The sequence below is a fragment of the Syzygium oleosum genome, unplaced genomic scaffold (genome assembly GCF_021117445.2).
Source record: "Syzygium oleosum isolate NSW1041296 unplaced genomic scaffold, Sole_v2.1 Sole_v2.40, whole genome shotgun sequence".
In the NCBI taxonomy this organism is placed as follows: domain Eukaryota; kingdom Viridiplantae; phylum Streptophyta; class Magnoliopsida; order Myrtales; family Myrtaceae; genus Syzygium; species Syzygium oleosum.
The window spans coordinates 432,787-458,052 of record NW_026607524.1 but is presented as its reverse complement, the minus strand read 5'-3'; the positions used below and the strand labels follow the sequence as shown (position 1 = coordinate 458,052).

The 25,266-nt window shown below is 40.5% G+C and overlaps 3 protein-coding genes and 1 long non-coding RNA gene across 4 annotated transcripts; 2 read left to right on the top strand and 2 right to left on the bottom strand.

The window, feature by feature from the left end:
- Positions 1-4,963: 4,963 nt before the first annotated feature.
- LOC130135961 (uncharacterized) lies at positions 4,964-5,430 on the top strand. Its single transcript, XR_008815091.1, has 2 exons — positions 4,964-5,263; positions 5,328-5,430. It is a non-coding gene; the product is annotated as an uncharacterized LOC130135961 (long non-coding RNA).
- A 7,060-nt stretch (positions 5,431-12,490) lies between these two features.
- Positions 12,491-13,072, bottom strand: LOC130135964 (uncharacterized). Its single transcript, XM_056305880.1, has one exon. The coding sequence runs from the start codon at positions 13,070-13,072 to the stop codon at positions 12,491-12,493; it is 582 nt and encodes a 193-aa protein (XP_056161855.1).
- A 1,157-nt stretch (positions 13,073-14,229) lies between these two features.
- LOC130135963 (uncharacterized) lies at positions 14,230-16,077 on the top strand. The gene is made up of 5 exons (XM_056305879.1): positions 14,230-14,256; positions 14,351-14,552; positions 15,348-15,477; positions 15,591-15,633; positions 15,812-16,077. The coding sequence occupies exons 1-5, from the start codon at positions 14,230-14,232 to the stop codon at positions 15,833-15,835; spliced, it is 426 nt and encodes a 141-aa protein (XP_056161854.1). The 3' UTR covers positions 15,836-16,077.
- Positions 16,078-16,538: 461 nt separating this feature from the next.
- LOC130135995 (clathrin interactor EPSIN 1-like) lies at positions 16,539-17,821 on the bottom strand. Its single transcript, XM_056305937.1, has 2 exons — positions 17,662-17,821; positions 16,539-17,101 (listed from the first exon to the last, which is right to left on the bottom strand). Exons 1-2 carry the CDS (start codon positions 17,789-17,791, stop codon positions 16,881-16,883), a joined length of 351 nt encoding a protein of 116 aa, XP_056161912.1. The 5' UTR covers positions 17,792-17,821; the 3' UTR covers positions 16,539-16,880.
- Between the last annotated feature and the right edge of the window lie 7,445 nt (positions 17,822-25,266).

Below are 25,266 nucleotides of genomic sequence, written 5' to 3'. Positions count from 1 at the left end.
AGTTCAAAAGATGATTTTTATGGCTTGTTGGATGAAATCATGGAGATAGAGTACCCCAGACCATTAATACGGATTGTGTTATTTAAGTGGATGTGGTTCGACCCCGTCAAAGGAATGAAGGTGCATACGAAGTTTAATTTGGTTGAAATAAATCACAAGAAAATGTATATGAAATATGAACCATTTGTGTTGGCATAACAAGCAATTCAAGTATATTATGCATCATATCCTAGTTTGAAACGTGACAAAGCTGATTGGTAGGCTGTATGTAAAACCAAAGCATGAAGAAAAATCGAGGAATACTGGAAGGATACAACATATCAACAAGAGGAAGTTTGTAACACGGTTCAAATTGAGGAATATAACATTTCAACTCTACAAGATCCATGTGGAGCAATGATAGATGTAGATCTAACTGAAATTCGCGAATCAAATTTAGAAGGTGTTGCAAAATCTGATTTTGAGACAGAGGATGATGATGATGATGATGATGACGACGATGATGCTCATGAAGAAGATCAAGATCAAGAGGAAGACGAAGGTGAAGAAGATGAAGATTTAGATTTTTGAGACTTTTTACTAATTATGTCGTAATTATCATTATTATTATTACGACAAGAGTTTATTGTTGTTGTCATATTTATTAGGGCAAAAGAACACTACAAGTGCCATAACTTGTGTACGGCGCTCACTTTGATGCCATAAGTTTTTTTGGATCACTTTAGTGCTAAAATTTTTGAAAAACGATCACTTAAGTGCTAAAATTTTTTAAAAAACGATCACTTAAGTGCCAACTCCGGTGCCGTACACAATTTTTCGCCGGAAATCCGACGTGGCATTTTTTTTATTAATTTCGAAGCCGACGTGGCTCGTCGGAGATTGGCACTTAAGTGATCGTTTTCAAAAATTTTAGCACTTAAATGATCGTTTTTAAAAATTTTAGCACTTAAGTGATCGTTTTTCAAAAATTTTAGCATCGAAGTGATCCAAAAAAAACTTATGACACTTAAGAGATCGTTTTTCCTCCGACTTGGCACCAAAGTGATCCGAAAAAAAGTTATGGCACCAAAGTGATCTCCGTACACAAGTTATGGCACTTATAGTGTCCTTTTTCCTATTTATTAGTATTGTTGTTGTCGTAATTATTAGTATTGTTGTTGTTGTTGTTGTTGTTATATTATTATTATTGTTATTATTATTATTATTATAATTATTATTGTTGTTGTTGTTGATTATTATTATTGCTATTATTGTTACTGAAACGTTATTGTCGGGAAAAAAAATGAATAAGACATGTGTGGGCATTTTTTCAAATTAATAGCTAAATCCGTGGCAAATTTGCCACGGATTTAGCCACGAATTTGAAATATATGCTAGTAGAAATGAAATTCGTGGCTAAATCCGTGGCAAATTTGCCACGAATTTAGCCACGAATTTGAAAAAAAATGAATTAGGTGTGTATGGCATTTTTTTTCAAATTCGTGGCTAAATCCGTGGCAAATTTGCCATGGATTTAGCCAGGAAATTGAAAATAGGCTAGTAGAAATGAAATTCGTGGCTAAATCCGAATTTGAAAAAAAATGAATTAGGCGTGTGTGGGCAAGTTTTTTGAAATTCGTGGCTAAATCCGTGGCAAATTTACCACGGATTTAGCCAAGAATTTGAAAAAAATGAATTAGGCGTGTGTGGGCAAGTTTGCCACGGATTTAGCCACGAATTTGAAAAAAAATGAATTAGGTGTGTGTGGGCATTTTTTTTCAAATTCGTGGCTAAATCCGTGGCAAATTTGCCACGGATTTAGCCACGAATTTGAAAAAAAAATGAATTAGGTGTGTGTGGGCATTTTTTTAAAAATTCGTGGGTAATTTGCCACGGATTTAGCCACGAATTTCATTTTTACTACCCTTTAATGAAATTTGTGGCTAAATCCGTGGCAAATTTGCCACGGATTTATCAACGAATTTGAAAAAAAATGCCCACACACGCCTAAGTCATTTTTTTTCAACTTCGTAGCTAAATCCGTGGCAAATTTGCCACGGATTTAGCCACGAATTTCATTTTTACTACCTTTTAATGAAATTCGTGGCTAAATCCGTGGCAAATTTGCCACGGATTTAGCTTATTTAATCGAATTTGAAAAAAAAATGAATTAGGGGTGTGTGGGCATTTTTTTTCAAATTAGTGTTCTTATGATTTAGCCATGAATTTCATTAAAGGCTAGTAAAAATGAAATTCGTGGCTAAATCCGTGGCAAATTAGCCACGGATTTGAAATTTTTTTTTTTTCAAATCCGTGGCTAATTTGCCACGGATTTAGCCACGAATTTCATTAAAGGCTAGTAAAAATGAAATTCGTGGCTAAATCCATGGCTTAGGCGTGTGTGGGCATTTTTTTTCAAATTCGTGGCTAAGCCACGGAAAAAATATTAGGGTTTGCTGCGGCAATTTTATATTTTGATTCGAATTTGCCGCAACAAAATTAAAATTCGTGGCTAATATCGTGGTAAATTAGCCACGGATTAAAATTTGTGGCTAATGTGCGACGGAATTAGCCACGAATTTGAATCCGTGGCTAATTTGCCATGATATTAGCCATGACTTTTAATCCGTGGCTAATTTCGGCGGAAATTAGCAAAACGGCGTCGTCTTCATTTGCGGGTAGAATTTAGGGTTTCTTCTCTGTCTCGATCGAACAATTTAGGGTTTTCTTCTCTTGAACCTCTCCCTCTTCTCTCTCTCTCTCTCTCTCTCTCTCTCTCTCTCTCTCTCTCTCTCTCTCTCTCTCTCTCTCTCAATCGAACGATTCTCGGCAACCTTCGGCGTTCTTTGGCGTTCTTCGGCGCGATTCTCGGCGTTGTTCGGCGCCGGATGCTGGGAAGCACGAGGACACCCAGCGCGAGGATCGTCGTCCGAGAGTTTTAGAGGTACGTTCTCTAAATTTTTTTGTGGACGTTTGCTTATGCTTCTGCTTCTGTTGTTTGTGTTGGGTCTGCTGTTTTTGCTTCTGTTGGACGACTTAGCTTGGGTCTGCTGTTGGACGTTGGGTCTACTGTTGGACAACAGAACCATTGTGTTGGGTCTGCTGTTGGATGTTGGGCGAAACAAATTGGGTCTGTTTCGCCCACGAATTTCATTTTGTTCGTGGGCAAAACAGAATGGTTCTGTTTCGCCCATGAATTTGATTTTGTTCGTGGGTGAAACAGAATGGTTTTGTTTCGCCCACGAATTTCATTATGTTCGTGAGCGAAACAGAAAGCCCACGAAACAGAATCAAATTCCTCAGATTTAGGTTGAAATTTGGTCGGATTTAGGTTGAAATTTGATCGGAATGAGCTGAAATTTGGTCGGATTTGGGTTGAAATTCGTTTGAAATTTGGTCGGAATGAGGTGAAATGTGGTCGGAATGAGCTGAAATTTGGTCGGTCAAGTGGAAACGGCCCTCTGATCCAAAATCACTCCCTTTGGCTATGACATAAGTCGTTTTTTGATGTTTCGGAGTCGTTTACATGGGTTTTTGAGCAAAAAACCATTCTGGATGAACAGTGATTTCAGTTCGATTTGAGTTTTTTTGGGCGTTTCGGAGTTGTTTCATTATTATTTTATTTATATCTAGGTTTGAATATTGAAACCAATAAAAAATAGGCTATAATGTGGGTCGTTTCGTGTAGGTTTGTTGTAATAGGTGGGGCGGACCGCGATTTGGGCGGATACTAGAAAGGGAAGTCAGGGAAGGCCGGCCTTTTGATTTTTGGCGAATAGTGTGTGGTATGTCCTCTTTCTGGATCTTGAGTTCAAGGTGTTGTTGCTGGAGGTACGGCTGGTGTTGTTGTTGAAGCAGCACTTTACCCAATTGACACCATTAAAACTAGACTTCAGGCAAGATTAAATCCTTATGTGTTCAACCAATCCTTTTGTTTGCCTGTCCTCCAATTGTCACACTGCACAACCTTCGAGTGTAAACCGGTAGTTGGGAAGTCTGTTGCAACAAGTAGTGTTGTTTAGCTCTTATTCTTGCAACTCTAGTGGCTGGAAGTTAATTTTCTTTTGTTTTGATGAATATTGGGTTGTTTGCTGCCACCGACCAATTCTGTTTGCTGTTTGCTGTTTGCTCCAATTCTGTTTGCTGTTTGCTGGAAGTTAATTGGTGCTGTTTGCTCCAATTCTTTTGATGAATATTGGGCTGCAACTCCCTATTTTACTGTTGTACGACTAGAAATTAAGCTCGTAGATATTTCCGGACAGCTTGCTTTTTATCAGAGGCCAAGTTTATCTCTTGCTCTCAAAAAGAAAATGGTAAGCTTCACGACGTACATCATTATGTGTCCCTAATACATGTTCATATTTTTTAACATATTTGTCTACCCTTCCAACTTGTTAGTATAAACGTGGAGGTCACATGCGTCGTGGTGTAGCTTCACAAAGAAGACCAGGCCCTTCCCCTTCCTCGTCCTCGTCCCCGTCCCTTTCCTCTTCCCCTGCCCTTTCATCTAACCCTTAACCAGTACATGGTGATGGACACATTGGCCCTTCCTCCGACCCTCAAATGCAAACTGAATTTACTTCAGTTCCATCGCCTTCGGTTCCACCTTCTTCTTCAATGCAACACTCGAATGACGAAAAAGATAGCCGATTCATGATATCCCCATTTGGAGATTCGTAAGTACTTCATTTTTTTAAGTATATGTAAATTATTATGGATGTCAATTGAATTGTCCGTATGCTTCACGGATGTTACGTATGTTGACATCGTTATAACCTGTTTGCAAATTCACGGATGCTACGTATGTTGTGAGGAAACTTAATAAAATAATCAATAACTGTTGGATGAGACAGTATAGTAGTTGGACCACCGCTCCAAAAGAAGTAAAAGAATTGTTGTAGAATGAGTTCAAGGTAAGTTTTGTCCTTCTATTTTCTCACAAACTAAGTTCGGTTTAGCATACTGAGTGTACAATTGTTTTTCTATTGATTGCTTGCATCGGAAGTTCAGGTGGGATGAAGCAGAAGAGAAAGAAGTTAGAAGAATTTTTAAGAAGAAAGCCGGTGATCACATGCGAAATGTGATGAATAGAGCAAAGAGAAGTCAAGAAAAGCCGGATTTTATTACAGCTGATAATTGGGCGAAAATTAAGAGAACTTGGGATACCGAAAAGCATAAGCAAATCAGTGAAATAAATAAGATGAATCGAGCTTCTAGTTCTAGTGAAGGGTCTGCCACATATGCTGGGGGCTCTATCAACATCGGGGAGCATAGAAAAAGAATGGTAAGTCTGTTAAATATGTTGTAAGTTAATTCAATGATTACTCATTTATGTTTATATTTTGTAGGCAGATGCATTGGGGACGGAACCGACATTTATAGCTACATTTGAACGCACATTTCAAAAAAAAGATAAGACATGGACTGGCAATCGAGCAAAAGCTATTAAGGTATGTAAGGTTATATTTTGTATTTATATATATGAAGTTTTTTTATTTTCATCTATATTGTTAATGTAGGACAAATATGATGAACTTGTAATGAGCACTGTTGCTAGTGGTGATGGTGATGGTGATGGTGTTGTTGCGTCCGAGCCATCGGTTGATAGTATGGCATTATGGGTGGAGGCATCGGGTGGAATGAGAAGAGGTCAAATATTTGGGATGGGATCCTTGTCAAGGCTATACACAACGCCGGCTGCTGCAACTTCATCCTCCAATGCCGCTTTTTTAAGGAGGACACAACACGAGGAGCAAATGACCCAAGAATTGAACCAAGCTCAAACATTTACTTGTACGAAGGACGAAGAAATAAGAGGAGTGAAACAACATTTGCAATTGATCATGCGACACCTCAACCTCGATCACGATGACGTTCCTCCCGTACCTCCCACTAATCCAAGTAGGTGATGGGCACAATGATGAGCAACACAATGACAATGACATTGCTGATGATGATGCTGATGATGATAATGATCCTTGCTAGTTAAAATTTCCAAACTCGAGGGTAAGCTTGCTTCAGCATTATCTATTTATTTATTTATAGGACAAGTTATTAGTTGTTGCATTTGTTCAATGCACATGTATCGATTCTGTTAAAAGTTCAACAAGCTGTTATAAGTCCAACAACTGTTTTTGCATATGTACATGAGAGACAATGGACTAATCAAGGCGATGCTCGGCTATCTCTCTCCCTTGTTCACGCACGCACGTGCATTCTAGGAAGCGAGTTCTTTGGGATCGAATTACTTGGCATTGATTCTTTGAAGAATCTTTCGAATGATCATGATGCCATATTGTGTTGTTAGCTGTTATTTGTATTACTCGAAATTGTTAAAAGTGAATTTTGCCATGTATGTAATTAGGAATGATTAATGACGGTCTTCCTTTTGGTTTGGCGTCTATTCCAATTTTCGTCTTTGCAAACTAGGCGAGGACTTGACATATTAGAGACCACTTTGGTGGCTTTACAAGATATCACTTTGGATTAGATATTTGACGAGTCGGTTCATGCAGAATTGTGCCCTGGGTTCACTAAGTTAATGCAAGAGGTACTTCTATCATTCTTTATGCTACATGACAATAAGCGTTTGGTTTGCATACATGCCCTCTGGAATTGGTCTTTTGTGTGAGCATAGCCTAATATATTCTTTTTTGAACACCCCTCTTTCTGCTGTTGAATAGATGTGAAAAAATTAAGAGGGGTTAGGAGTTTGATATTGTGATGTTTGCGCTACAGATGGACAGGACTTCGATTCTTGGAGACACTATAGACTACGTGACTACGTGAAAGAACTTCTTGGCAAGATCAACAGTTTGCAACAAGAGAGCGAACTGGATTTGAAGCAGTTGAATTTGTTGGATCCTCTCAAGGATTTTTCATACAAATTTAGTGCTTTGCTCCATTTCTTTCTTTTTTGTGTTTGTTGTTGTCTTGACTGTGATTCTATCAATGTTAAATATAAATTCTATAATTGCTGTTAATTAGATTTCAAATCGAAATTGTCCCTAAACAACATTCGTCGCAGACTTCGTCACTAAATTATTCATTAAAATTCATCGCCAAATTTATTTCGGAACAATATTCGTGGCAAAATTAAAAAAATTTCGTGGCAAATTAGTGACGAATTTTGCCATAAATAAGTTCGTCGCAAAATACTGACAAAAAAAAATTTGGTGGCAAATTAGCCATGAATTTTGCCACGAAATGTGTTCGTGGCAAATTACCCACGAATTTTGCCACGAATAAGTTCATCGCAAAAAACTGACCAAAAAAAAATTGGTGGCAAATTAGCCACGAAATTTGCCACGAAATGTGTTCGTCGCAAATTAGCGATAAATTTTGCCACGAATAATTAGCAACAATTTTTTCCACGAAAAGATTTCGTCGCAATTTCGCAACCAACAAAAAAAAATTTCGAAGAAAATAGCGACGAATTTTGCCACGAATACGGTTCGTGGCAAATTAGCGACGAATTTTGCCACGAATATTTAGCCACGAATTTTGCCACGAATACAGTTCATGGCAAATTAGCGACAAATTTTGCCACGAATATAGTTCGTGGCAAATTAGCCACGAATTTTGCCACGAATATTTAGCGACGAATTTTGCGACAAAATTTTTTTCGTCGCAAATTAGCCACGAATTTTGCCACGAATAATTAGCGACGAATTTTGCGACGAATTTTTTTTCGTCGCAAATTAGCGACGAAAATTGAAATTTTCCGTCGCAAAAATATTAGCGACGAATTTTTTTCCGTCGCTAATTTCGTCGCAAATTCGTTTAGCGACGAGTTTTGCCAAATTTTTCGTGGCAAAATTCATCGCTAAAACAACTTTTTTTGTAGTGCATACACAGATCATCTGATTTTATCCTAAGTGAATGTATGAAGTAATGTGGTAGGTCTTGTCCATTGTAGGAATAATTTTATGTGTCCAGTTCATATATGCTGTTTAGAAGCAATTGGATCCTATTTTCCGTGCTGTTTTGCTTCCTTAATCTCTTTCTGCTCATTGAATGTTGAATGTCCTTTAGGTTTTCGTGCTTGTAATCGAGTAGAGTTTCCAATAGTTCCACCTAAGAACTCTTTTTTTTTTGTGGAAAATTAGAGTTCTTTTCTGATGATTCAAGCATTGTGTAATCTGCAGCTAGCTTTTCCAGATGCTATATATTTGGTTGATGCCATTCAGGGAGATGAGGTGCTCATGAAGGCTTGCAAACCTGCACTCGAGTCTATGTACGTCACCAAAGTTATTCATGACTGCAAACGAGATAGTGAGGTCTCTAACTGGTTTTATTTGCTTTTGCATCTCAACCACTCACATACATCATGACACACGGTTCTTGTGCTTGGACATTTGATTTTGTGGGCTTTGTACTTCCAATTTGGCATCAAATTGAATAATGTTGTGGATACTCAGGTGAGCATTTCGTATGAAATTTCAGTCTTATGGTAGGCTTTGTCTTTCGTTTATGCAACTTGATGCAACAATTGATTGAGGAGGCTTACTTAAGTTTATAAAATTATTGGGAATGACAAATTGTTGTGATTTAAGCAGATTGCTTACCACCTTATAGAGGAGCAAGAAGGAAGGAAGCGATTGCCTGATGATTACATATCTTTTGTCAGCCTTCTTGCATATCCACGTTATGGTGGTATAGTGCATCTTCTGTTATTGCTCGGGCACTTACTTTTGGTTGGGGGGCATACTTTTTTGCTTGTTCTAGGATCAAGAAAAGTACTATGGAACAGAACTTTATGTTTACTCTTGTCTGCCTTCAACTCGTGTGGTTAACGATTATCAGAGTGAAGAATGTAGGGAAGAACTACGGTGCTCTTCTTTGATTTTGTTTGTTTGTGTTGCACAGAATGTGCTCAGAAATATAGAAGAACAAGAGAAGATTGATCTGGAAAATGCACTTGTCACATTCTAAAAAACGAGAAGAGTACATAGCTCTTTTAAAACAATGAAAACTGAATTGCACTAACTTAGTAACTGACAAAAACCACTACACCACTAACTAGCAACAAAATAGAACCGAAAACAACAAACTCCTACTATCTTGTTGACTTAGTAAAACCAAAAAACAACCAACTAACGGACCAGAACAAAAATGACCGAAAATGGTCCTTAAGACATAACCAACATACTCCTCTTTGGCTTAAGGAGCAGAACACATTCCAACCTTTTTCTTCGGTAACTCAAGTCTCGCTTGCTTGCAGTGGCTTAAGTAAACACATCGGCCACACGATCTTACGTCTTGCAATAGAGTAGCTTCACTTCACCTTCTTGTTGCACTTCTCTCAGATAGTAGAACTTGATCTTGAAATGCTTGGTTCTCCCGTGAAAGACAGGGTTTTGAGATATGGCTAGTGCAGCTTGGTTGTCCACAAGTATCTCGGTTGGTCCTTCAACTTCCATTTCCAGATCCTGCATAAGCTTTCTCAGCCATATTGCATGATTGGCACTGCGATGAATGCTAGAAACTCGGCCTTCGCATGGATGAGCAACCACTTCTTGTTTCTTTGAGCTCCAGGTGAAACATCCGGATCCCAAAGTAAAACAAAAACCACTTGTACTCCTCATATCCTCGATCGAACCAGCCAATCATTGTCGGAAAGCCTTGCAACCTGCAATTGTCCACTTTAGTAAACTTGACACCAAATGACTGAGTGCCTTTCAAGTATCTAATCACTCTTTTTGCAGCTACCAAGTGTTCTTCACCAGCACAACTTAGGAATCTTGAAAGCACACCTACTGCATACAGGATATCTGGTCTTGTTGCAGTTAGATACATCAAGCAACCGACTAAACTTCAGTAAAAACCTTCATCGGCGGCTCGGCTCCTTCATCTTCCGCCTTCTCCTTTAGATTCATAGGAGTGTTCACACTTCTACATTCCTCCATCTCAAACCTCTTTAAGATCTCTCTTAGGTATCTTCTTTGACGATGAATACCTCGCCTTTCCTCTCGCTCGCACCTCTATTCCCAAAAAGAAGGACATTAGTCCAAGATCGGTCATTTCAAAGCCGCTTCATCGCCCCTCTCTTTAGTTCTCGCAATCTGCTCTTCACAATCACCAGTAACCAAAAGATCATCAACATAAAGAGAGACAATAGTTACACCTTCCACACCCTTCTTCACATATAGAGTCACTTCACTCAAACTTTTTTTAAACCCAAGTTCTTGCAGATGCTTATCAATTTTACTATACCAGGCTCTTGGAGCCTGCTTCAAGCCATACAAGGCTTTCCTCAACTTGTACACGTAATCTTCCTTGCCTCTAACTACAAAGCCATCAGGCTGCTCAACATATATCTCCTCCACTAGCTCTCCATTCGGAAGGCTGACTTCACATCCAAATTGAAATACTTGCCCATTTTTGTGCGCAAGAATCGCTAGCGGATTCTTATGGTATCCAACCTTGCCACCTTGGAGCAAAGGTTTCGAGTAGTCTACCCCCATACTTGCGCATAGCCTTTGACAACAAGTCTTGCTTTGTACTTATGTATTGAGCCATCAGGATTCAACTTTGTCCTGAATACCCACTTCATTCCAATCACCTTTCTGCTTCTGGGCCTCTCAACTAGATCCCATGTCTTGTTTTTTTCAATCATTCGATTTCTTCTTCCATTAAGACACCATTTCACATCTTCACTTGCTTCCTTATAGCTAGCGGTTCAAGCATAGCAGATTGCATCTCTCATAGATTTCAAGAAGAGATCTAGTGCCTCTCGCAGAACATGATCAATTAGATCCTCGACTTCCACTTCATTTGGTTCAACCCGCAATGGCACTACCTCCTCTTCACCTTGCCACCTTCCACAGACGGTCCCCACTCTTATCTTCCATAAAACTCACATCTCTACACACCACAACCTGGTTGCTAGCAGGATGATAAACTCTATAAGCTTTAGATTGCAAACTATACCCCACAAAGATACATGCTTTTCCTCTTGGATCAAGCTTATCTCTCTTAACAGAAGGAACCAGTGAATAACAAATGCAGCCAAACACTTTCGGGTTACTCACCTTAGGCTTATATCCATGCCATGCTTCAAATGGTGTCTGTTTGTTGAGAGCTTTAGTGGGCGATGCTGTTCGTAAGGAAGACTGCGGTGTTGGCGAACTTCCCGATCGTAACTTCTTAGGGAGTTCTTTTTCGTGTAGCATGCATCCGGCCATCTCCATGATACTTGTTCTTCCTTTCACTCACTCCATTTCTTTGTGGAGTGTATGGCAGCTGATGGTGGTGCTTGATCCTGCATCATCACATATAGCCACGAAACCGCCCGAGGTGTATTCTCCTCCATTGTCGACCTAATTGTCTTGATATTGCCCACTCTCCTTCTCTACTTCTCTTTTGAACCTCAAAAAATCTCATTAACTTCAGCCTTTATTCTTCATGAAGTACACCCAACACATTCTAGTGCAATCATCTATGAAAGTGATGAGGTATTTCTTTGCCGTTCGGTGATTCTTCCGGCATTGGACCACACACACCGTGGATTAGATTGCTGACTTTTCACTTTGGCCCTCCAATTTGACCTCTTGAAAGGAATCCTCACTTGCTTGCCTTGTAAACATGCTCTCCACGACCGATTATTTCCTTCGCAACATAGGTAGCCCCACTTGCCATTTCATTTTTTGCAAGTATTGCAGCCCCTTGCTATGGAAATGACCCAGTCTTCTATGCCATAACTCCTCCTCATCTTGTATACTTTTCATGGCTTCAAAATTCTCATCAACTGGATCAAATGTAAAACACTTGTTCCTCATAGGAATCCTGAAAAGGATGTGACCATTCTCATCTCCTATGGCACACTGACTCTTCTCAAATACAACCTTCAACCCCTTCTCTACTAACTGACCCACACTCAGCAGGTTTTGATCTATCTTTGGCACAAACATAACCTCTGTGATAAGCTTAACACCACCAGGACCTTCAAGCACTACATCACCTTTGCCTTCTACTTCTATGCGTTCTCCATTGCCAATCCTGACTTTAGACTTCACAGATTTGTCTAAATTGCTAAATAATCCTTCATTACCTGTCATATGGTTGGTGCATCCACTGTCCACGAGCCATCCATCTCTAGATGCATTTGAGATGAAGCAGGAGGCAACAAACAGGTGCTCCACTTCACAGCTCTGCAGCTTGACCTTCACTTGCTGTTGCTTGATCTTCTCCTCGCAAATGGCCTCAACATGGCCCATCTTGTGACACCTCCCGCACTTCACATCCGGGTCTCTTCCAACACTTGAAATGAGGATGATTTTTCTTCCCGCAATGCTTGCATGGAACTGCATTCCACTTCCTGTCATATCCACCACTGCTTGAACCTCCCTGACTATGACTATGATTGGCCTCAACATGTCTTCTATTTTGGTTCCATCCTCTTCCCTTTTCTGCACTATGCAGCTTCAGCTTGGCTTGCAGAGCACTTTCGATGGGCTCATTTTTCCTCATAAGCCTTCTTTGCTCCTCGAGCAGTAGAGCACTTAGGACTTCACAAGTTTGATGTCCGAAATGTCCTTAGTGTTCTCAAGGAAGCAATGGTTGCTTCAAACCTTTCGAACCTTTGCAACCAAAACCTTCGAACCAGCCTTTTATCATCTACATCCGTCCCTAGCACCCTTATCTTGTTGGCTATATCAACTAGCCTATCAACAAACTCTTTCACAGACTCATTCTCCTTCATCTGCTGCCTTTCAAACTCCCTTAACAAGTTCAGCACCTTCATTCCTCTCACTCTCTCATCCCCTTCATATTCTTCCTTTAAATAATTCCATATATCATGTGCTGAATCTTTTTTCATGATTCTAGTAAATATGGTCGAGGAGACAGCAGAAAACAAGCAAGATTTTGCCTTTGCTTTTCGGGTTACCCTCTCTTTATGGTACCTGATTTGATTGACAGTTGGGTTGTTGGGTAGATCAGCAACCTCGTAGTCCTCTTCCACAGCTTCCCATAGGTCTGCACCCTCCATGAAAGCTTGCATCTTCACTGCCCATGCCTGGTAGTTGTCTCCATCGAAGATTGGAGCTGTGATGGTTGAGAATGAGGCAGCAGGTACACCAATTTGTTCCATCTTTCTTGCTCTACTTCGAATTTAGCACTCTCTCACAAGTCCCTTAAGATCAATAGTGCTCTGATACCACTTTTGTTGCACAGAATGTGCTCAGAAATATAGAAGAACAAGAGAAGATTGATCTGGAAAATGCACTTGTCACATTCTAAAAAACGAGAAGAGTACATAGCTCTTTTAAAACAATGAAAACTGAATTGCACTAACTTAGTAACTGACAAAAACCACTACACCACTAACTAGCAACAAAATAGGAACTGAAAACAACAAACTCCTACTATCTTGTTGACTTAGTAAAACCAAAAAACAACCAGCTAACAGACCAGAACAAAAATGACTGAAAATGGTCCTTAAGACATAACCAACAGTTTGAGGAGTGATCAAGATACTCATCTGGGCTTCTCACACATCAATGTCTATGGGAACTACAATATGAAATGACATCCAAATTGCACATCATGTGGGGTGTTTTAATTTCTTACAGGCATATCTTAACTCGAGAAGGAAGAAGTTCGTATCCTCCTTAGGCAGGTGAGTTGTCAGTATTTGATTAGTTGTGGTGATCGTGTGGAAGCCAGTTGTTTTTGGCCTTTGCACTCACTCCACCAGGATTGATATCTGGTTCAGTTTTCCAAACTATGAGCTGTGATGCATCAATACTTGACACAAAAATGCTAAATACGCTACAACAAATATCTTTGTTGTTGGAGATTGCTTTGAGCTTTTGCTGCTACCAGTGCATTGCTTTTAGATCAGACCATGCTCAGGAATTATAGTTCTGATATTAAGGCTATTCAACAACAGTGAGTTCAACAGAGAGATTGTTTTATTTTACCTACAAATGTTGTGGCAATCACAATTGTCCCTCTGCAAAAGGGAATTATTAGTTGTTAATTAACTCAGCAGTAGTGTCTACCCTTTCCAAATTCTGCCAAAGAGAATTTTGAATGCTAACTATTATCTCACTAGTGATCTGATCCACTAGACTCACATACTATCAGCTGAGTTACATTATGGAGTTCTTAAGCAGAAGAAGCCAATCAAGAGATGATAATTTTTTTAGTATGGTTCATTAGTTCAGAGTAAATGGCCAGTTAAAAAATAACTCCAGTTTGAACAAATATATTAGTTTACATGTTGGTGATTGTTTCATTTATATGATGGCTCCAGTTGCTCTAACTATGCTCGTGACTACTAATGTGCACCTTTTACATAGGCGCACGATGTGCCCAGTGCAAAATATTCTTTTGCCATTCACTAATATGCGTGTTTCATTTACAGGACCCTAAGTTCTGGACATACAGACCATTTTCTGAAATGATGATACGTGCAGCTGCAGATGATGTTCGATTTCGCAAGATGATGGAGAAACTGAATGCACGATCCTTGTGGTATCTGGCAGTTGGCAGTGCTCTTTATTGTCGATGTTTTTGTATCAATGACAATAAGTATGCTGATTTGCCATCTTTGCCACCGATTCCAGGTTTAAAAATTACAGATAAAAAATTTTTGGACTAGCTTTTGTTTATTCTGTATTTTTTGGTAACTGCTAGATGCATCGTGTGGGGAACTAGTGCTTGCATTTGTTGACTGTCACCCCATCCTTCTAAGTCATTCGAGGGTTTCTGCTGGTATTTAATATGCTCTGAATTAGGATTGAGATGGGGAATTGTTCAAAAGATAGAAGGTTCGTGCAACTTTTTTTCCCGTTTTCAAATTGGAGCAGACATCAATGACAATTTCGATCGTACAGATGGGTGGAGATTTCCAGTGAATGACTTCCTGAGGTGCTTTTTCAGAGCTCAGCAAAGTTTACTTGGATAGTGTAATGGTTGCTTAACGTGACTGGCATAAATCAAAACCACTATTTTCAGGGCCATTAATGTCTTCTTCAAGTGATGTTGCTTTCTACATTGCCTGGTTGCATCAAATTTAAGTTCCAATATTTTTAAAGGTGCAAATGTGCAATATAGAGATGCTACTTTAGCTTAGTACCATGTCTTTGTTGAGATAAGGTGCCACCTTTTAACTAGGCTTGTACAAATTGCTTTGCTTGAGGATATGCCATCTTATGATTCAGTTTTTAATGCTAATATTTTATTTTTCAACATGAAAATAATCATCAGATTTTGTTGTTAATGACTCGGGATGCATCACTTGCAGGTGGCATAGTATTATAAAAACGAGTTAATATGAGAATGTCAAAAGAGTTTCGTACTTTGAATGCTAAAACAAGAGCCTTGACTCGAGGGCTAATTTCAGAGTACTTCACGTGTAGATGACATATCAGCAGCGGAAAATGCTGCAGAGGAGGAAATCGTCTCTGTTCTTGATGTTCCACCCGGAAAGATGGGACGTGTTGTTGGAAGGAGAGGAGCTTCAATAATGTCTGTTAAGGAATCTTGCAAGTAGATCTCTCTCTCTCTCTCTCTCTCTCTCTCTCTGAACTTGTGTGCTATCATGACTCTGTCCTGTTGAAAATACATGTCTGGTTTTCCTTATCGTAGTCTTGCTTTGACAGTGCTGAAATCTTGATTGGAGGTGCCAAAGGTCCACCTGACAAGGTTAGTTGCCAATCTGCTCCATATATTCACCGCAATGTAGTTCAATTCGCTTTAGGGAGAAATCCCATTGAAGCTTTTTGGTATGATCTGTTCTGACAACTTCCTCCATTAATAACAAGCATTGTGCTGTATGTAATTATTGATGCGAGTTTCTCAGGTGGGTTTAATTTCGGTGTAGGTATTCATCATAGGACCAGTATAGCAGGTGAGGAAGGCAGAAGCCATACTGCGTGGGAGAATGATGGATCTGTAACGAGAGACGGCAGTTGCATCGCTTCTCTCATGCATCATCTTCACTATTCATGACAATCATGGCTTTCGCGGATATTGGAATTGGCTGTTGAAAAAATTGTGCTTGTTCTCACTAACTGTATAGTGAAACGCTTCGGTTGCTTTTCTCTTAACACCTTCTCAATCAATATGCATACACAGATTGATTCCAAACTGCACTTCATTTGGCAGTTGCTCCACAATGAGCTAGCTTGTTAATAGAATTTGCCCTTCTATCCAGTTTTAAATCCTGTTGGCATTTTTATTGCTTCTCGAGGTAGTAAAACGACGCTATTCAACGCTACTCATAGATTCGTGACTCCATGCTTTAAAATACGGACACTTTCAGCTGTTTAAATGATGAAGGGCTGTTTTCGATCCGATGCCCTATACATCTAGACTGCCATCACTAGTTTCTTCTTGCTCGGTTGTCTTCTTGCATCTCTTGTTACGATTACAAAAACATGATGGACTCAACAATTGTCCATGGGATTACTACCTTGTCGATCAATGCCACTTTGCGACAGAGTATGGATATGTTTTTAGATTGCCATAGTGGCACTCGCGATTTTCCAAACTAAATATACTGAGAGAGAGAGAGAGAGAGAGAGAGAGAGAGAGAATTCTAACTCCGATATGAAATGTCCAGGCTTATATTCTCATTTTATTGCAAACCTCTAATTCGCTATCACATTCCTCTACTGGGTTGAAACTGAGCAGAGCATCATTAAACTCGGACACTATAGCTGCTCCATAAAACTAATGGCCCACAGAACTCAACAACCATCCAATTCACACAAGTTACCTTTCCACGGCATTCATCGACTCTTAATACTTACAACATCATACCAGAAATGCTGTTCGGTGTCCGCACAGAAGAAACCCCAAACCGTTTCTCTTGAGACAATATACTTTTGGTGAATACTCTCAAGACAAAAAATGAGAAGTCAAACAAGAAAAGGGAAAGAGTGGACGAATTATTTCTTGAAGCTACCATGCTGAGATTGGCTAGCAAAGCTTGAGAAGAAGTCGTCTCCACCGGTCGCTTGTGATGATGTAAAACATGACATACCAAGACCAGTCCCTGTACCCATGGCTCTTCCCATGTAAAATGAAGTTGGGGGACCCTTTTCCCTTTCATCCGAACCATCACTTAGCCCACCAACTACACCCACATCTGCAAGTGAAACCTTCTTGGCTGCAATTTTTTATGAGCAAACAGAACATAGCCATAGTAGTAGGCTTGCAGACACTTCCCAACCACAGTGTGAGTTTGTGTTATAGTACAATAGGCATAAGTTGCGATGTGCCATGGGTGCACGTGTGCGAGCACAAGAGAGGGAAACATCCATTCTACATTCCAAAAACCAAGTACATCATCATTTGGCTGAGCCAAGAAGGTACAACGAGCGAGACATATTTAAAGGAAAAACGTGTGAGGTGACACAAACAATCACAATATGAGAATGAGCCAGGTGACTAATTTTGCTAGAAACAACTTCAAGGTGTTCTTGCTCCCCCAACAGGACACAATGACTTGAAAGAATTCACAGAACTTCAGCATTTGCACAATTTGTATTCCATGACACATAAATTGCTTCTGTAAACGAACCCTGATAATTCGAAGAGATTGCTAATTAGACCAGATACATCTATACCACACATTTATTTTTGTATTTAAGTTGAACGCGGAAGAGTTATAAGATATAAGGCCAGGGAACAACTACAATGCCACAAGACAAGCTTAGATATACTTACGAGCAGATATATTAAGATCAATCAGTCCACGGCTGAGGGAATCTTCCCAAATTCCAGACTTGACATGGAATGCATCCTTCTTTGGTTGTGGATTCGAGATAGCTGAAGCCTTCTTACTTGAGTCACTCATGTTGGAATCATCGACGGGGTTTTGGGAAGGTCCCGCGATGTTGAATCGAACCGAAAGTGAATGAGCCAAAAGGATCGGAGCTGTCAAAATTGTTCGATGGAACAATGACAAATGGATCCACTATAGGGTTAGTGGGACAGATTGTATGGGCTTGGTTTCGGGTTGAGTAACCTGAGGTGGCGCGCAAAGAAGAGGTCAACTGGTGCGAACCGCGAAGAGACGGGTGCGAAGCAAATAGATCCACCTCGATCCGCAAAAGAATTCATATAATCAACACATGCGCAAAATCATCGATGTTAGCTTGTGACCGAAAAAAAAGAGTAGCTGCCCCTAAGAGATCAAATTCTTCCTTGCAGTGAAAGGATAGCAAGAGTGAGTTACAGAGCCAGTAGTAAGCAGCATCAGATAGTCCACAATTTAAAAACTCAAGAGTATTTCACCTTCTTCTCAGATGATTCTACCGAAGGAGGTGCCGAAACAAAACTCGCATCAGAAAAAGGTCAACCTCAGATGAATTTTTATGGAACGAAGAAGCATTAGTCGAAACAGATATTGGTGCATCCAACACATCTCCAATCAAGTCCTGCCCAAAAAGATTCACTTGGTTTGCATTTCCAGCACTGGACTCTGCAAAAATTTAAGCTGACTGTTAGAAGATAGCAAACAGCCTCCAGTAAATTTGGTATAATGTTTCATTCTTTGATGCCATATGCAAAAGATGTCTTACCTTCACAATATTGTTTGCGTACTTCATCACCATAGACACAGCGATGCCACTGTTTACACCCAAAAACAGATTGTTCTATTGATCAATGGTAGTGGTCGAATTCACCAAAAATAATTCCTACTCTCTAAATCACAAATAAATTGTACTTAGGGTGAGCAGAGTCAATCCACAAAGACTGACAAATTGTTAATCCATTGAAAACCAAGTAAACAATAAAAGCGAAATTAAAAAGGGAGGTTTATGCAGAATATACTTAAATAAAATAAGTAAACAGAAATTAAAGAAAATTAGATTATGCAACATCTAGCAAAGGTAATCTCATTCAAGTTCGGAAGTTGATCATTAAGTCAAACGAATAATCTCAAACACTGCAATAGACTGGTTATGGTCGTTGAAACGCTTCTAACAACCTAATCTTTCCTTAATATTAGATTAACCGGACACGCGCCTATGATTAATCCCTTATTAACGAATAATTCTGACATGCGCAAAGGATTCAATTCGCTAATAGCATGAAAAACGAGAAAAACCTAACCCTAGCCAATAAATCACACACGTAACTTATTCAAGCTAGACCATATATTCTCATAATACAACCTGAAAATCTGGTTTTAATCAAGTCATACTATTTGCCATTATTATTAAAACACCTAAACAATTACGGGTTTGGGTATTTCAATTGGCAAACTATCACCCTGTTAATTGCACAACGAGTTCTTATTGTAACAACCAACAAAGCAATGGTAAATAATAAAATAGAGAACATATAAATACTGCAGAAATTAAGAAAGAGAATTAAGTTTAGATCTCACAACTTGAATGAACTTGAACTTTGATAATCCTTTGCTAGATTAAAGAGGAGTTAGCCACACATGGCTACAAAATGCGCAAAAGAGAAAAAAAATATGTTTCTGAATTTTTTGGAGTCCAGTCTCCCCTCCCCTCTTGCATTCAACCTCTTAAATAAAAAAAAAGAAAGTCTAGAAAAAGAAATTCAATCCAACATGGAAAGAGAAAAAAAAAGGTAAAAACTTCTCCATAATGTCCCTAATTAAGAGTCCTATTTAAGTACAAAAATCCTCCGCAATCAGATCTATAAAAAAAAGGAAATTAATGGCCAAATTGTCACGCCCCGAACCCCATCGAGCGCGCGACACACTTCCCTGGTTGATTAATGCGACATCCCAAGGTATCGCCGACCTCACTTATCATTATCAGAGACTTAAAACGACCAGCGGAAACCACAAATACCCGGACAATTAAAACTGGGGTAATCAGGGAGAATACACATATTCCTTTCTCATTATCAACTTATATAATATTCACAATTTACAACCGCCATATACATATGCACACCGTACTATAAACCACCGATATTCAAAAGGATCGATGACCTGGATATCCTATCCTCAAAAATGGTACTCCTCAAAAAGTCTCTTATCAACCCCTAAACCTAACTCCTACGCCCTCTGCTAGGTGTCCACTCTGAGTCTGATTCTTCGTCCTCTGAATCTGAATCCCCCTGGACTGTCTGCTCCTCCGAGGACTCCGGTTCGGCTCCGATCTCAATCGGGTTATTGATGTCACCCGACTCCGCTGGGACTTCTATCTGCTCCTCTGAGTCGGACTCCTCATCAGACCCGTACTCTGGCACGAAATCGGGGTCAATCCACTGCTCATAAGAGGGAATGTACACCAGTTCTTCTTCAGGCACAGCAGGCTCATTCTCAGGTTCTGCCTCGGGTTCCTCCTCTTCTGGTTCTTCCTCTGGGATCGGCTCAAGATCCACATCCATTGGATCGTACCCCGCTTGCGATCCTTCGGGCTCTGGTTCTTGCTCGGCCCCCGAAGACTCCGGCGCTGCTGACGCAAGATGAAGTCCTGACTACGTTAGACTAGTCTCCAAGCTAGTCAACTCGCCGGAGGAGGTATAGCAGACGGGTCCCAGTCCCCAAATCCATCAAAGGGGACGTCAAACCCACGGACGGGTCCAAACTCGTCTACTCCGTCTCGGAAGAACCACGCAGTATATGTGTGGGCCTGCAAAAGGGGTAATCCTATATCTACCCAAACTACAGAGGTATGCTTTATCCAGGTCATATTTTCATCGATCGGAAACTCTACGACGTTGTGGTCGGTGTGCACTGGTACTCCAAAATGCTCTGGTGGCAACGGCGGCGACGGATTCATTGCTCGGGCCGAGGTTCTGAAATTGTTAGTTGAGACAACCATGAGAATACATCTCGGCAAGCACACACCCTAAACCACACCTAGGCTATCACGTACCTCCGGACAATCACGACAAACAACCACACTCAGCTATTACATCGCAGGCACACAATCAATACTTACCTGGGCCTTTCCAGCGTGCAACCTGCACGTTAGCCATAATAACACCATTCCACTCACATGCATGTTCTAGTTTCGTTTCATGCATTCATTCCGATCTCATCATATCTTTTCCACACCACTCGCCAGTGACCCGCGTAATGATACCGCCTCAGGTTCACTGCGACCAACTCATCACAACACTCCAGGGCCCGCGTAATGGTACCGCCTCAGGCCATGTATCTTGCCCGCGTAGTGGTACCGCCTCAGGCTCAACACCTACCACCTATGACACAACCTGCGTAATGGTACCGCCTCAGGTTGGCCGTCCTCCAGTAATACCGGGCATCGTCCCGCGTATTCATACCGCCTCAGGATGGATCAACATCCCCGCGTAATGGTACCGCCTCAGGGATTTCCCTTTTCACACGTATTGCACCACACGCACTTTCTCACTCGTTCACATGCTCAACAATTGGCCATTCACACTTGGCCCGTGCACGCATCAAACCACACATTTCTCATGCTCAATCGATACTCAAACACAGCCAATTGACAATCAATTCAATTCGGCCCATGCGTGCACATAATCAAGCATATTTCAGTCAATCAATTGCACATCAATGCACCCAATTTCATCACCACAATTCAGCCACATCACAAACACACAATTGACATACAGATTCTCATTTTTCCACCTCCAAACTACGGCGAATCAATTCCAGCCCTTCACGACATTTTCTCACAATTAATCGCCGAATCCAAATATCCAATTTACGTATCGATCGACACATCACAGCACACCTATCAGCCAATCACAGCCCACCTTTGGTCTCCAATTTTCCACCAAAATTTCCCAAATTCATTTCTAAGGCCCGCTAATATAATTCTCCCCTAAAACTGTACTAATCCGCGACTAAATAAACCCGATTACACCTCAAATTGTCCGTCGATACCCGACGTCCTAAATAACGTTTAGGGCGCGACTTACCAAAGTCTAGACTAACGCGGCTAGAGTGGAAAGCGGCGGCGATCGGCGGGGACGGCGGCGAGCGGCGGCGCGACTCGGCGGTGGCGCGGCTCGGCGGTGGCGCGGACGGCGACGGCCTCCTTGCCGTGAGTCACGGCCACGGGAGAGGGAAGAGAGAGAGTGAGCTGAGAGGGTGAAAGGGGGACGGCAGTGGTACGGCGGTGGCGCGGTGACGGCACGGCGGACGGGCGGTGGCCGACAACGGTGCGGCAAGCGGCCAAGGGGGAGAGCTCACGGTGAGGGAGGGGGAGAGAGATATGGCCGAGAATTTGAGAGAGAGAGAGTGAGGAGAAAGAGAGGAATTTTGGACTAAAATAGTCTAATTTTGACCAACTTGGCAAATTACCATCTTGCCCCTCTCTAATCTTTTTAATTAACGGTCGAGATTTGATCTTATCTTGGAATCGACGGCCCGGATCGAATCTTTTCCAAAATATCCAAGGGCAATTTGGGGATTTCTCAAAAAGTCCAAGGGTAAAATTGTCATTTTCCAAAGCTAGGGCAAAATGACCAAAATGCCCTTCCCTCTTAAAACTTGCCCTTAACAAATTCCTAGGGGTAAAACGGTCACTTTCCTCATTTCTTGCCGAAATTGAATTTTTCTGAAGGATTCGAGAAAATCCAAAGCTGCACGGTCCAACTACAACGTCGTCCTAACGTCCCGTTGTGACTTCCTAATTTTCCGATGTCCAATTTGGGCTCTAATTAATAATCAAATTTTATTTAACGTAACTCGAGCGTTTCTCAAACTAACGGGCGGCTTTTGGGGAAATTCGTATATTCGACTCGTGACTGATAATAAATCGAGTCACGTACAAGCTCATTCGGTTCGTGACGACCTCGATTGTCACTTGATTGCGAGGATCGATCGCTAGATTCGAGAGGCACGATCGTTTGGTATAGGTTCAGGATCATTCGTCAATTCATTTCGTGGTCTAGTGGAATCACCCGCGATCCACTACTATGACAGTGGCGAACTGACCCTTGGCTATCCTTGGATCGGCCTACAGTGGCTCAAAATGTCACCTCGACGATTTTATGGTCGAAAATCAATTCATGATCGAATTTTCTTTAGTCGCATGAATTTAAATCCCTAATTAACCTTTCCCTAATGGTTAGTATCCCAGGAATGATCAGTTCCGGGCGAGAACTGACCATGAGTATGTTCATAAAATCAAGCATTTCATCAATCCCAAATGTGCAAATTTCAGGATGTCACACAAATCACGTCCCCAAATTCTGCACCAGCTTTGCATCCGAGTGACCTTAAGCCGTGAGCACAGCTCTCTGGAAAATGGATCTTTTACATGCAGAATCCCAACCATCAGCTCAAAAAACACATCAAAAACGTCCAAAATCTTCACGATTATATCATTCACCATCACCTAACCACAATGCATAAAAACAAATAAATTCCACTCTATTTATTCGAATATTTGCCCAAAATACCACCAAATATAATCAAAATATAAGTCAAATATACACATCATCAAACTCCCCCACACTTATCCAATGCTTGTCCTCAAGCATAACCCAAATCTGTCAACCAACAACATCCAGCCATCACTCGCACAAATCCCAACATAATAAACTCAACATAACCAACAAGTTTCAATTTCTCAAGCAATAAATAACTGATTTTAATAATTCTTATCATCATAAAACACAAGGCTTGAACATTTTTAGAATATTCACACAAATGAGTTCCATATAAGTTAAGTTAATGCATAAAGAATCATCCCTCAACTTGCCAAGTCACAAATCTCACATAAATTCAAGCAATAAACAAGAAATTGAGGTGCTTTTAAATTATTGCAACACTTTTAGGCTTGCCTAGGGTGTCATAGACCTTTTTGACGCGAAAGTAGACCAGTTATGGTGGTTACCCCCAGTTACTCAACCCATCACAACCCTAAGTGGCTACTAGCACTGCTCATATTTTGCTAGCTTTTTTTTCTTTTTTGGCCTGAGTGTCAACATGGGGCGCATGAAGACCCCTGGTTACTTAAATAGAGCAGAATAGCGGAGCAAACATAATCAAACATAATACTTTTCTACTTTTTTTTTTTGCAGCAACCTCATTTCCATCACACATTCACATGTGAATAATTATGTGACTAGGCAAGTTTAGTGAAAATTCCATATGCATATGACGTAGATTTAAATCAAGCAAGTTAAGCATATTTCACCTCATTAATTCAAGCCTCATATTTTATGATAAGAAGAACGACCAAAATCAACCATTTATTCCACGAAAAATTAAGAATAAATCTGGTTATATTAAGTTTATTACATAATCTAGCATATTTTATCAATTCAAGACAAGAAGAGTTGCACAAATTCAAACTAGAAGTTAATGATTTAACTAGATAAAAGCTACGGTCAAGGACAAACAAAGTGATAAGCAAGTTCCTCCCCCACACTTAATAGACACATTGTCCTCGACGTGTGGGAAAAAGAAAAGCACAAATGGAAAAGAAAGAGGAGTTTAACTTCCCTGAATGGTGGAAGATATAGAATCACGACAGTCTAAGATGGGCAGCTGAAGTGGATGAGGAAACTGTGCCCGCGTCGGGAGCTCGAGTAGTGCACTGTTCCTGTGGGAAAATCGGACAAGACACGATGGGCTATTTTTGAAGAGCTTTATACCTGGCCTGGTGGGCTGCATCTTCAAATCGCAGGGTACTTTGAGGCGCTTCTGCTTGTTGAGACAGGCTCTGGTTTTGCGTTGGGGGGGCAGTAGGTGGTGGTGTTGATGGAGAAACATGAGTAGACATGTATGAGGGTAAATAAAAGAATAGAAAATTAGGGTAAATTATTGGAGAAGATGACGGTAAATAAAATGAACTGAAAATGAACTAGAAATAAGGCGTGGGCACACCTTAAACTTGGGTTGCCTCCCCAAAGCGCCCATGTTTAATGTCTTAGGCTAGACGACCTGCATTTTCATTCTCCCTCATTAACCCTATCCAGGGTTATTTCCTTTTTCCTATAAGCCTGAAACCCTTCATAAAATGCTTGAGACGATGTCCATTCACTTTAAAAACCTTATTTGTCTCTAGGCTCTGTATCTCCACTGCACCATGAGAAAATACATTAGTAACAATAAAAGGACCAATCCACTTGGACCTTAGTTTTCTAGGAAATAGTTTTAAATGGGAATGATAAAGTAGAACTTTTTGTCCAATTGAAAATTGTTTCCTAGAAATTATTTGGTCATGCAAATTCTTTATCTTTTCCTTGTAAATTCTGGAGCTCTCATATGCATCAATTCTAATCTCCTCCAGCTCCTGCAATTGTAATTTCCTATGTTCACCAGCCTGATCTATCTTCATGTTCCATTGCTTGATAACCCAATAAGCGCGGTGCTCTAACTCCACAGGGAGGTGG